Source organism: Xiphias gladius, chromosome 19 (assembly GCF_016859285.1).
Source record: "Xiphias gladius isolate SHS-SW01 ecotype Sanya breed wild chromosome 19, ASM1685928v1, whole genome shotgun sequence".
Lineage (NCBI taxonomy): Eukaryota > Metazoa > Chordata > Actinopteri > Istiophoriformes > Xiphiidae > Xiphias > Xiphias gladius.
This window is the reverse complement of record NC_053418.1, coordinates 3,585,244-3,599,293: the sequence shown is the minus strand read 5'-3', so window position 1 is coordinate 3,599,293 and position 14,050 is coordinate 3,585,244. Positions and strand designations below refer to the sequence as shown.

Below are 14,050 nucleotides of genomic sequence, written 5' to 3'. Positions count from 1 at the left end.
ACAAATTATGAATACAGGACAAACTTTAAAAATAAATTAAAAAAAAAAAAGCATGCTGTAGGGCCTTTTATTGGAGCTGCCACTGAAGCTAATCTTCTTTGCTATGTTTCAACCACTCACCTCTTTGCTCTTAGCGTCCTCCTTGGGGCAAAGACAAGAAAGGGAATGGTTGAAAAGAAAGCCAACACCATTAATTTCTCTTTTTCTCTCACACAGACTCAACGACTGAACTAGCTCTTTTTGAGAAATACAAACTGAATTGCTTCTATGGCGCAGACAGTGAGGTGAATAAATGAGTGCATTTATTTATCAGGGTTTCGGCTCATGTTACAGGGGAATGAGAGCAAATCTGAATAGATTGAGAGAAAGTAAATCAGATATCAGAAAAGCTGAAGCTTTTGAGCAGAATGACTGTTAACTAACCAACCTGCTTCTCTTTGTCCCTCTTTTCAGCCTGCAAGGACACACACACACACACACACACACACACACACACACACACACACACACACACACACACACACACACACACACACACACACACACACACACACACACACACACGTGAGTGAGTTACGCTTAGATGCCAGACAGACAGGTATATACAGGACATACACACATGTTCACACACAACGACATTCACACCGTGACACTGTAACAGACACACTCTTTTTGGCCCTTTCATTAGGTTCACCTTCAGCGTCGACCTCTCGCTCCTCCAGGCAGCGACTCACATATTAATAAGAGTTATTGTTGCTTTCAGGTGAAACCCTCACAGGTCCAGTTTTGCCGATTCTCAGGTTTTATATCCAGCTCGGAGGGTCACGTCCCCCTCTCAGGGGTGAGCAAGAACTTAGCTAAAAACAAGCCACGAAATCTTAAGGTTACGAGGTGTTTCTCTGACAGCATTATGCAAAAGCGCACACAGGATTCAGACCTTCAGAGAGGGTCTTGACTCCCTTAAATGTCTGGAGCTCTGAAGAGTCTGCAGTCTATCCTTCAAATAATTTCACTAATGACTTGCTCCCTCTGCGCCTGACAGTGTGGTAATGTATAAAAATAGTTGAAAGGAAAACCTGCAGACTCTTGGTCCTTCATGGCACATAATTGGACCCCAGTGGTGTGGAGTCGACTGAGAACTGTGCGGTGTAAAAAAAAAAAAAAAGAACAAGAGACCCCGCAGCAGCCCTTAGGGATAAAACAGCTTATTGATGAGTGACAGTCTACACTTTGGCCTCATGTTGACATGAAGGCAAGTCTGTCCTTCCCTCACCTTAGCCACAGGGCTATTTGTCTGTCAGACCGGGGGTCAGTTCAGGGCCAGCAGAGCAACCATTCACTTTTTAACCATAGCTCTTAGCCCTATTTTTAAACAATACTAAAACTTTCTACTTTCTTCACAGAAAAAAAAAGTTTTATCAAGTTAAAACAAATTATTTTGATTAATCCTGCAAAAACGTTTTTTCTTTTTTGTTTGGCCCCTGGGGGGAACGATTTGTGAACACAACATTGACATATAATGACTTTTTTTTAGTTGATATGGTCAACTTGTTAGCAAACAGTTGCTTATTTCCACATCCAGCAGTTACAGAGCAACGCTATCATTGGTTTGGAGTCGTGTCTCTGGCTACCTGATGAAAGTAAGTCCAATGTTCCCCCTGTTTTAGCTCTGCTTTTGGTCTCTACCAGCACCTGAAGGGAGCATCTGGCTCTTCATCCGCTAAATGCTCCGGCTGACTGCTGTGTCCGATAAACGACGCAACGAGGGCGGTGAGAGTGAACCCAAACAGCTTTACAATGGCTAAACAACGGCCAGCTAAACAACCAGCTGAAACTCAATGCAGCTCTGTAAAGCCACAGATTCAGGTGATAATTATCTGTAGGTCCATCACTATGGGCAACCCCTTTCAAATTGTCATGTTGTTTTCACACTGTCATTTGATACATTATATTATAAAATACTGATTATAGCTGCTTTCAGGTTAGGTTTAGGTCAAAGCTTTTACTTAATTTATTGTAAGAAGTAAGCACATGGAGTGTAATTTTTGTACGTGTATCAATAAAATAGTTGTTTACTCATTTTTACATAAGATCGGGCTTCACAACCACACCAAAGCACACAGACAACCATGCACACACACAAAGACACACCTCTAAATGCTTTAAAAAAACATTAGAGTAGTTTGCATGCATACAGCGTAGTTGAAAACACACCTTTTCCTTCTTGGGTTCAGATTAGGAAGGTGTGAAAAGGGGAAAGAAAAAGACAAATGACATAAATGATAAGAAAATAAAAAGAAACATTCATCACCGAGTGTTAAAGGTTACATGCGGGTACTTTTAATGGCTCACCTTTTCCTTGTCAAGCTTTTAAAGAAAGAAAGGAATAAAACAAAGATACATTAAAAAAAAAATAGAAAGACAGAAGACGACAAATAGAAGGCATGGTTGAGCTAATGGTACTTTATGATGATGGGGGGAAAAAAAAATGGTGGAGACAGGAGCACATACTGTATAACTTCTTCTAGACACACACACTATCACAGACACTCTGACAGGCGAGAACAGCAAAGTGAATGGAGGATTTTGTCAACCATGTGTATGTATTTCAGTCAGCTCTGAGAAGTCAGCCAGCAGGAGAGGAGAGGTTAGTTATGGAAATGTTGGCGGGACCAACGTATTGCAAAGAAACCGAACCTTCTCCTGCTCCTCCTCACTGTCGTCATATGCCGAGGACTCGTCCTACAGGAGGACAGAAGGCACAGTGAAGGTGCGACTGCTCTCAGCACAGACACAAACTAAAACGTCTGCTGCCACTAAAATCCACCAAGGCACCTGTTATACGATCCTAAACACAATAAACCAGAGCTCTATTTTATCGCGCACATTTTTAAGTTTTAGGGGAAAGTATCTACATCAGTGATGAGTGAGAATGGGGCTATAAAGGAGGATTATAGATCAATTGTATACCAATATTCCATTACATTTTTCCCTTGTTTCTACCAGGCACCTCCCTCAAAAGCTGAAAAAAGCTGGGCATTTTCATTTTAGTACTGAAAGTTAAAAATATCTCAAGTTTTTGTTCCCTACTTGAACCAGATTTTCAAGCGTCTCAGAGTAACAGCAGGAGCCACGTAGCACCCAGCACTTCCCTGAAGCATCCTCTTAGTGCTGCTAGCTGAGAATGAGATTCACGGTCAGGTCTGGCATTTAATATTACAGCAAGATGCTAATCTGCATTCCCATCTTGCGACAAATCCTAAACTCTTTCCGCTACAGGACTACAGATCTTCAGGTCGTCGCTAATAAAACATTCACAGTTTCATGCGTGATGTTCCAGATCAAACGCCAATGTCACAGATCAGATGATGCAAGAAGGGGTTTGAATATGAATATCCCACACCCCCAAAACTGTGAAGCCCTGGATTCACCTTACTAACTGCAAATTAAGTGCTGCAGTTGAATAAGGTGGCTGGTGGGACAGCTTTGCCCTCAAGAAACACTGGGATCGACCAAGATCTTTTCCCTCTCTGGTCTCATTTTCCTTTCCTTACCCTTTGGCTGGGTTGGTAAACATGTGCATGTTGTCTGCACATTTCTGATCTATAATTTTAAGTTTTTGAACAGTTTCCTTGGGCTGCCATTTGTGGCTGCAAATGTGTAGAGTTGCATTGGCACCTTTTAACGTAACCTAACTACCAAAAAGAGAATATACTGTTCTACTTAACAGGTGGGATGAGCTTTAATACACTAGCCATATTCTAGAGTACTTCATGATGGTACAAAACACACCATAAACATACAGTACAAGTACAGTCCAGACAAACTCACAAAAAACACCACAACACACAAAAAACAAAGGTGTTTAAACAAAAACTGAAAAAGCCTGACTGACCAACCTTTTTCTCCTTCTCCTTGTTGTCAAGCTGAGGATGGACGAGACAAGACAGGACAGAACAGGACAACAGTCCATGTTTTGTTCATTCAATGCAAGATATCCTGAAACCTCACTGACATCCATATTATTTCAACCGATATGTGAAATTCTGCGTTACACGATGTTACGCGAAATGGAACGGAAGGAAGACAATGCGACAACATGACTGGATTCTCATCACACCTGTGTTCAAAACACAAATAGGGTTTCCACTACATCTGGGCTGAAAACCGCAATTGGATGCAACGAGAATTTAAAACTATTTGCCAAATATAAGAGAGCTCCTACCCATACAATATTTTATGCAATACATTGGTTCAAATTGGAGACTGCAAAAAGTGTAAAAGAAGCAAAGGCACCCTGGAGGCAATTTATTTTTAGAACAGATTTATTGAGTGGAACTGTGCTGCTGAACAGTCTACACACACGTCATCTTTTATAACTTGTCTTGACTTACAGTTATACCCAGAAGCACGAGCCTTAACCATAACAAATGGGCCAAAATAAATGGTTTAACTCATCGGAACCTGATTTTTGTCCACAGATGGTGGCCAAGTCCTCAAAATGTGGACAGGTTTTTGGCCCCACCATGTGATAATAACCCTGATCCTAACCCACAGGTCTGTACTTCTGAGGACCCTCATTGACCTACAGTATACCCTAGCCCCTAACCGCAACTATGCATATCAAAGACCTTTGTCCTAACCTTAACCAAACTGCAACCTCAACCCTACATCCAACTCAACAGTCAAACCTCACTCTCAAAAATACAGGAGCACACACAATAAAAACACCCGTTCTTGATACTCACAGCCTGCAAATTCGACCTGGTCTATCTGTCATTAATCATCCAATCAAAAATAAAATAGAACCATAAAGCAAAGTGAATATAGATAAACATGATTTCAAAACCGCCTTCTAAAAGCTTACTCAGTGTGCATCGGGTTTTTTTCTAGCAATCATTAAGAATCAAGGGCTTCCTCTACGTACTGAATAACTCTTCAAGGAATATCGCAGGGCCCCCCCTTCACTGCAAGCAAAACAATATTGGATTTTAATTTACATTTTAAGCTACTACGCATGGACGGCATCAATTAAGGACGGCTGTAAGTTCAAAAAAAAAAAAAGACTGATTTTAAGATCAGATTAAGTTAATAAATAAAACTTTAAGCAAAACTGGAGATAACTTCACATAAAAATATCATGGCCCCCCTCTTTTGGCAGGCGCTCCCTTGCTTGCACATCAGTGCTTTCAGGACAGTGTTTTTCTTTTATCACCAGATACACAAGCATTACATATACACATGTAATCTCAGACACAAAACGTCCTCTCCTTCAAAGCACCAACTATAACAAAAGGAGCAGTATATTTAGCTGCCCCATAACGGTATGCGTATCTTCGGCATAGCATCCCATTTAACGTCCGTTACGACAGACGTAACTTTAGCCATTAACCAGCACAGCTGGGACTCCGCCGCACTTCACCTTTCTGCACCCCCTGCTCCGAATCTGACTTTGCCCCCCTCCTCTCCGACATGCCACAGACCCCCCACAGTCAGCTGACAAACAAAGTCATTCCAACAAGCCATTTAGTGGCGGCTAAATACAACATTCTTCTACAAAATCAAATTCAATTATCCAGCAGCCCAGTGTCTAGTCTATTAAGCGCTCACTAGAGGAGGGAGGCTGCCTCAAGCGACCAGCTGCAAACGTGTTCAGAGCTTCGCTTGCATGTGGTACCAGAGGCTTTATGGGTGTTTTGGCATCGGGTCTATGGCGGGATTTATCAGCCGTGCTTAGGGAGAAGCAGACGGGGAGTTCAAAGGGGTAACAGTCATAATTGGCAAAAATCGTTTTATCATAAATATTAATTTATGATCAGAGGTTTCTGCTAAAGCAGAAAAAAAAAACAAGACAACTCAAGCGTGGAGGGGAGGGTTCAATTCCCACAGTAACCAATTTTGAGAACAAGCCTGGTTCTAGGTAGGTTTTAAAGATCCTGGGAACATATTTCCTTAATCACTTTCCCCACACACGATAGAACAGTTTTGGTTATTTCACACACTGAATTTGTGTTTTTGTCTGTGGTTGTTCTCGCTGGTTTTGAGGAGGACAGGTCTCAGTTTGAAAAGGTGATGCCAATTACAGTACCCCTATGCACCAATCGGGATTAAGCAACGTTAGAATCAGAATGGGAGGACTGTTGTGTGCTTGTGTCCAGGCCACTGTCAAACAAATAATAAAACCGCAACCACAAAGTCATAAAGAAGCATATTGGTTGACTTTTTGAGTGTATGGCTATAAAAATTTGTTTTTTTTAATCTTTGATTTTTGCTTTTTTAGTCATGAGTATTTAATGTTATTGAGAAATAGTTAAGATATAAAAGCATGTTTTTCAGGGGCCTTAAATCAAGATCGAAGCTGTATCTTCATTCCAGATCAATGTTTAGTCTTGTAGTAAAAGCCTTGAGACTAAAGCTGCATGGGGGCAACACATCACTACAACCCAGATTTAGAAGGTTCGATGTTCGATTCCCTGTGATTATCTGTCCATGCAAAATCATAGGATGCGTACATGACAGACGTAATGACATAATTTTGTTTTGTGCCCTGCTGTAAGGAGTTTGCTTGTTGTGAGAAAGTTGTGCAAGGACACAGCCACAGAAAGCATGGACATCACTCTCAGACGATGCCGCTATCCACTCAAACGATCGATATTCACTACATCACACACTAATGTATGAAAATGAGTGATTTAGTTGTGAATTTCTGCTTGTCACAGGTCCAAATTAACTGGGAATGACGATGACCAGAAATCATTTTGGTTGCAAAAACCATAAAACTATGGCTGCTGCGAATATACCTGTAGGCAAGACATGATATGTCCTCCACCTGCCTGAATGAAGGTGTTCAGTGGCTAACTGCAGAGGACCAGTGAGTATAATGAGCAGCTTGCAGATATAAATGTGCTTTTACGCTATATTAAAACCCAGAAATGATTATGATTAAAAAGTGATCTCATTTACTCAGCCTTAAATGAGATGAATGTATGCTAAAAGGTGTGGAATCTCCAGTTTCTAGCTTCCTTACAAATAGATTAAGGCGACATAAAATGTCCAAGGTTTCCGGAAAGTTACATGTGAACTCTTTTCAGAGAGGATTTTTGCTTTGACTGTCAGTTTTTCTCTTCCGTAGTTCTCTCTTACCTCAGATCCCTCTGAGTCTGAGCAGCCAGACTGGGGTTGAAACGGACAAAACAGGAAGAAGAGAAGGTGAAGTGAGGCAAAACAAATGTGAATAAAAAGGAATAAAAGGACATTTAAGGAAACAATAAAGAATGAAAACTCAGTGGGAGTGACCTGAAATCCCTGTCTCACCTTGGAATCCTCTGACTGGGGGCCATAAAGATTACCCCCAACCCCCCAGAGAAAACAAAAGATTAGGTTATTTTAAAATAGAAAGACATCGTGAATCAGCAAAAATTAAAGTGGCTTTTGGTTCTTTTTTCTGCTGGCAGCTTTTGATGATGCGGCCTACCCACCATGTCATCCTCCCCTTCGTTGTCAGAGACAGCCTGGTGGAGATACAGGTGGACAAGTATGACAAAGCAATAGTGTTCATTTATTTAAATAAACAAACAAAAAATGAATAATACAAATGCCTGAGAGAGAGTCTTATAGAAAAATTATTCCTCTGCTGAGGATTTGTAAGGACACGGTCGGCGCACTGCAGAATTTGGAGTGATTGTCAGATTATGCCTGTGTCCACTAAAACAATTAACTAAATGAGACACTAATTTATGATCATGCTTATACTGCTTGGAAATTTCTGCTGGCCACAAGCTAAAACTGACTTCCAATGAACCTTTTTGTAGATGAATTTGGTTACAAACACCCTTAAAATTAAGCAACGTGATGCATCGTCACGCCACATCAGACACATCAGCCAGTGAATTATATTTATTATCTGAAAGATTTCACAATGAATGTAAGTGGGAGATCCACAGAGGCTGTAAATACACTACATAGCCTAAAGTATACAGACACCCAGGTCCAAATATTTCACACACACACACACACACACACACACACACACGTACATATATGTGTGTGTGTGTGGGTTGTTTTTCATGGTTTGGGATCTGTCTGTTAGTTATTATAAAGGGAAATCCTCATCTTAACGCACACAGTGACAAAAGTGTGCCTTCAACTTTGTGGCAACAGTAATAACTGTCAATCAATTGACCACAAAAACACTCAGAACAATGACCCCAGATAGACTAAAGAGAGACATGCAAAACAACCACAAAGAGAAGTAAACTGTTATTTATAGTTGTTCTGTGTCTCTTTCAATCTTTGGGTCTTGCTCTTATGCAGGAAGGGTGAGGGGCCTCTTACATGTCTATGCCCATTAGCCCACTGTCTCATCCATAGTTTGTCCCTTTCCTGTTTCAAGATGACGATGCCTCCATCCACAAAGGCAGATCCGTAAAGAAATGGTCTGCACAGAATCCTGGCCACAACCCATTTCAACATCTCTGGGCTGAGGTGGAGCCCCAACTGTGAACCAGACCTAATGTTTGGGTGTCCACATACTTTTGGCTATGTAGTGTATTTGGTCTTTAAACAGAAAAGCAACTGATCACAAAGATGAAAAGCAAAAACAAATCAGTATTTTGGAATTTCTTTTGATTTCAAAAACTCTAACTTAGACTAACGAGCCTTTTCTCGCAGCAGACATTTGGACTCGTCACAGCAAGAACTAGGAACAGGAGAACCCAACAACACTGACGATGGCAGTGAGGCAGCCTGCACAACAGGGCCCGAATAGAAAGCAGCCATGATTCAAGTTATTAGGTACCCCTGTGTGTGTGACAAGTCGAAAGCTCTATTCTCCCCAGGGGGATGTGAAACGCCGCAGCACCACGTCAAAAAGATGATCTAACGTGTCAAAGTTTGGTGAAGAGGAAGACTCGCTAGATGTAACTTCTCAAGAGCCGCTTTATCCAAACTTAACGCTGAGATTGAGATTGTTTGAGATTGTGACAGACAGACAAAGTTGACCCACCTCCTCATCACACTCCTCAGGTTCCTCCTCATTCTCAAGCTTTTGGAAAGAAGCAGCACCACAAAAACGTAAATGATACCAGGCAGAGAGGAAAACCGACGTTTATTTCTGGGAGTCCAAACTGGGAGTCTAGGAAGGAGGAGGAGGAGGAGGAGGAAGGGTTCTATTTGATCTCTTTCTAATGAGTAAATTGTGATCAAGCTAAAAATAGACACACAAACCACTGGGTAAAAAGAGGTTTGGCAGCTGGCAAGAGGTTCAGGGCGGGTTTTTAGCTTTAATGGAGCGGTTGTTTATTCTGAATGTTTGTGTTAGAGGAGAGACGGGGGAAAGGGGAGCGAGGGCGAAAACGAAACCTAGACATACCCTCTCCTCCTCAGCAGTTAACTGTAGAGAGAAACAAACACACACACACACACACACACAGTGTAGAGGTTTTACCTTTTTTTCCGCACAGCTGCTGCACCTTTTGCAGCCTCATCCTCAAACAAGATTATCCATATTTAAAGAGATTTCTCCACTATTTATATTTATATATTATAAGACTGACTAGTCAAGTGAATGACTGAAATGCAAGAGGGGGAACTTCTCATAAGACTACCCCAGACGATGCATACATATTGTAGATGTCCCAAGTATAGTGCTTTCAAATCGTTTTCTTGATTTGCCACATCGCACATGAAAGTTACTACTACTACACAAATCGCCTGCGTTCAACTTCTATGTTTCATCTTTTTTTTTTTTTTTTTTTAAAACTCTGCTGCTTCTCCAGGTAACAGCGTATGAACCCGAATGCTTATAAAGTAGTTTCATTACAGTAATTAGATCACACCTGGAGTACGGCGAGGTGACCCACATAGAAACGTGCACGTATTGGGACATACCATTATTGTCTGTGGGGGATTTCATTGCGGGCTGGAGCTTTTTTCGGCACCATGTCAGGAAATGCCTGAACGGTGTCAACGTCTGCAAACTTTCGAACAAGTCTAATCAAAAAAATTTACGACAACTAGACATTTCACAACGCAACGTTTTTCTAATTTAGCAACATATTTTACTTCCAACCACGGGCAACAGCCTCTAAGATCTGTTGAATACCAAAGCATACACTTTGACAACAACAATGTAGAAAAACACTAGTGTCCCAAGCGGTCATGTTTCCATTTGAAAATTTTTCTTGGCATGGCCACCTGTCCTGATTGGTTCTCTTCTCTCTGGTGTAAATGCAACGACAACACAATGGTAAAACAGACATCCGAAAATGTACACTCAGTGTGAAACTAGATGCTTTTTCAACTGCAAATCACCAAGATCTTCAGACTATTACTGGGTCAGAGTTAAAAATCATTTTTCAATAAATAAACCGTCCTCTCTGATCTAATCTTCTGCTGCCAGCAGCACTTTGTCCCCGTCAGGTTACAGCTGAAGGCATGTGTTTAAAAATCCGGGATTCCAACACTTTATCATTCACTAAGGAAACTCAAGTCTACTGTTCAAGTGTAATAGTGTTAATTTATTGACTCTTTTTTTCCACTGCTACTGAGGCTCCTTCACTGCTGCTACTGTTGCTGCTGCTACTGCTGCTTTTGAATGTGAATGAATGAATGTGCAGTGTCACACATGTATTTATTTCTGGGCTCACTGGACTGAAATGGAGGCTCTGCTCTTTATTTACGCGATGCCATGGTGAGCTGTAGTATCGGAGCTCCACTGGTGGTGGCTTTATTCATCCGCCAAGACAACGGGAAAAGTTTTAATTTCAATATTTTACACAAGTGACGAGGGTCTGTGCACGTCTGCTTTGCTCACCTGTTTTGCTCCCATCGACTCAAACATCTTCTCCAAAAGGACTCTCATCTGCTGGATGTTGTTCATCAGCACACAGGGCTGGAGGATGATAGATGAGGCAGCAAACATGCGCAAGTGGGTAAGAAAAATCAAAATGAGGGACGCGGAAAGTCAAGGAAGTCCAAGGAAGTAAAAATAAAAGAGCAAATGAATGAAAGTCAGGCGAGAAACATAGCAGAACAAAACGAAGAAGAAGGGGATGACAGGAAGATGAAAGAAGAGAAAACAACAGAGATAGAAGTTAAAGAGAGAGAAAAACATGGACAGCAGCAACTAACATATCAAGCCACTCTACAGAGAGTGTACTAGCTTTCAAAGTGTTTGGTCCCTCTCCAAATCAGAGATGAACTCAGAGCGAGGCAGGGGTGTCAGCAGAGTGGTGACGCAGCGGTACTCACTATTTTCTCCTTCTCACAGTACGAGGGAAAGCTCTTGGCCAGCAGGGCACAGTACTGCAGCAGCACTTTGGTGATGGTCTGCGGAAACAAGATGACAAACGCTTGGGACATGTTTGCTCAGGGAGCCTCTGGAGTAGTGAATCCGAACACTGGCATTTACTGCTTTAGCTTGATTCGCTCGGTCAGGTCAAAACAAGCTCTGTGTGAGCTCAGGTGGCATCAAACATTTAAGCCGAATATGCCTTTCTCTGTCTTTTGCTAAAAGAGCCGCGGACAGTTTGTAAGGCGCGAAGACCTCCTGCAATCAATGGGTTTGTTGCGTCTTTTAGGAAATTCCAAATCAGTCCAAGTCAAGTCTTTAGTCTGTACGAGCAGGTCACAGGTCAGATCTCAAGTCCTTTGGGGTAGGTCCAAGTTTCAAAACATAGGCCTAATAATTAGGAATGCAAGTTGTTTGGCTTGCAAGGCATTTCTGACTGTCTCATTTTTCTCCTTTATTATTGTCCAGAAAATTTTAACATGAGACTCGGATGTTTTTGCTTTAAAGTAAGCAGAGTCTCACATCAGTCATGTGCAACTCGCGTCCCAAGCCCTCATTTCTGTGACTTAAGTCCATGTCTAAGTCTCAAGACTACAGCTGTGGATACAAATCTAAAATAACCACCACAAAAGTGAAGGACTGATGGACACTGATGTCTGATGACAATTCCTTACTGTCAGATAATTAGCAGAAAATAATCAACAAGACAAAACAAATTAGTCTTTTTAGTAAGCAGCCAAGTCTAAAGTATGTTTTGCCAGAGTTAAAAGGGATGTTGGGAGTTGCTAGTTGGTACCACTGTAATCCTGCCTGATGACAGACAGCACCAAGCATTATGTGTTCATTGATCTGGCAAGACATCTTAAACGCTTTGTGCATATTTCGGTTTTTGCGATCACCCTCCTGCCAATCAAAGACTGTAGGCGGCACCCAAGGAGAACCCTCTTTTTCCTCTGATCTCTTGCGATGAACAGTTTCTCTCGGCTTTTTCGTGGCACGTGCGGACATGACGGCCACTAACAAAGCACCGTTCTTGTTGCCAGGAGAATAAAATACATAGTTTTTTCTTCGGGAAGACATAAAAGACACTGCAAAAGCTGGCCATCTTCACCAAAACGAGAGGGATGGGAACTATGTGATGTCCTTCAGGCTTCTACAGTTCAGCTTATCGACAGCTGGCTATACATAATGTGCTGTGTAAGGAAGCACTGAGGGCAAACAACGCGGGTTTCAAAACATTCCAAGAAAAATGTTTATGCAAATGTTTAATGAGGTAGGACATTCAGCCGGCATGTTTGTTAGGCCTTAAGGATCCACACATTGCCTTTTGGTGAGAAATGACCAATGTCATCCTTGTTTACGATGAAAACGCCGCAGGCTACTTTTAAATAAATCAGGAAGTTAATTTATCGGTTGTGATGGTAACTTGGGGACAGGATATGACCAAAAAAAAAAAAAAAAGTGCCTGTTACCTCACAGCATCCTGGGTTCGCTGTGATACATTTCCTTACTTTCCCCTCAGTCAGCCAGATGGCCCTCCTACACTTATGCATTAAACATGTGGTCTGTTAGCTGCCCGCATCACTTAATATGGTTTCCACTCATTGTACAACTCTGTCTCTCCCTTTGTCCTTTTCTGCATCTGTCCTCTTTACTGTCATCTCACACTTTTCCAAAATGAACTATAACCGTGCCGGGCTGAAGAGGAGAAAGAGAAAATGGATAAGAGAGGGGGAAGAGTGAGGCATTAGTGGGTGACAAAGAGACAAAAAAGAGAGAAATTGGATGAGAAATGGAGAGAAGATAGAAATAAAGGCAGATGTGGATTGAAAATCATCTGAGGACAAAGAAAAGACAAGATAGGGTCCATAGAGGAATGAGATGGGAAGATGGTTGTAGAGTAGATGGAAAACAAACTAGAGCTAGGACAGGGAGGAGATGAAAAGGCAGAGAGAGAGATTAACATGGGTGGAGTGGACGAAAATGAAAAGGGAGTCAAGGGTTGGGAACAGCTGAGAGGGATGGCCCACATCAGCCACTCTTTATTTAATGAGTCCCGTATCGATTGAGCCATCACACCACTCACACGAGTATGCAGCATGTAAACACAATCCTTCTGCAGAGAAAGGTTTGTTAGATTTAATGGCTATGCCTAAAAGCCACCGCCTTAAATCACATCTGAAGAAAAAATATGATATCAAAGGTTCAGTTAGTTCAAAAACACTACACTTGTTGTGTGCTGTGTTCCATATATTTTGCAAACAAGTGCCTGAAAGTCACTGGTCAGTATCTCAGGGGTACAAATGATTCAAGAGAGTCCAAAAAGAGGAGCTGCGTAAGTAAAGCTTTTGAGGTGACTCACAATTTAAAGCTGCACCAGAGAGTAACTTTTAGATTTAAAAAAACAAAACAAACAACAACAAAACAACAAAACAAAAAAATGAAGTGGAGTAATGACAAACTCTTAATAAGCAACCACGTTTGTACCACATCGGTAGGGGTATGGTCATTGACATGAAAGTCTCTTTGTCTGCAGGAAATGATCAATCGTCCCGTGCTGTTACTTACTTACCTACACAGAAGCGAGTTAGTAAATAAGGAGTTCAGACTTACACACAGTGGCTGAACCTTCCTTCTAATCATCTTAAAAAGTAGTTTAGAGGAGCTCCGAGTTCACTGAAATCTTCAGAACTGGTGAAACCACATTGCTGGGAACAGTTTACATTCATACCGCTCTACCCCAAGGAAGAAGACCCAATA

The 14,050-nt window shown here is 41.6% G+C and overlaps 1 protein-coding gene across 1 annotated transcript in view; it reads right to left on the bottom strand.

Moving 5' to 3' along the window:
• LOC120804901 (protein unc-13 homolog B-like) overlaps positions 1 to 14,050 on the bottom strand; it is a 170,117-nt gene that overhangs the window by 16,731 nt on the left and 139,336 nt on the right. The window contains exons 31-32 of the mRNA XM_040154625.1: positions 11,251 to 11,328; positions 10,814 to 10,891 (exon numbers count right to left, since the gene is read on the bottom strand). Of these exons, the coding sequence (XP_040010559.1) occupies positions 10,814 to 10,891; positions 11,251 to 11,328 (156 nt within the window). The remainder of the gene's footprint in view (positions 1 to 10,813; positions 10,892 to 11,250; positions 11,329 to 14,050) is intronic.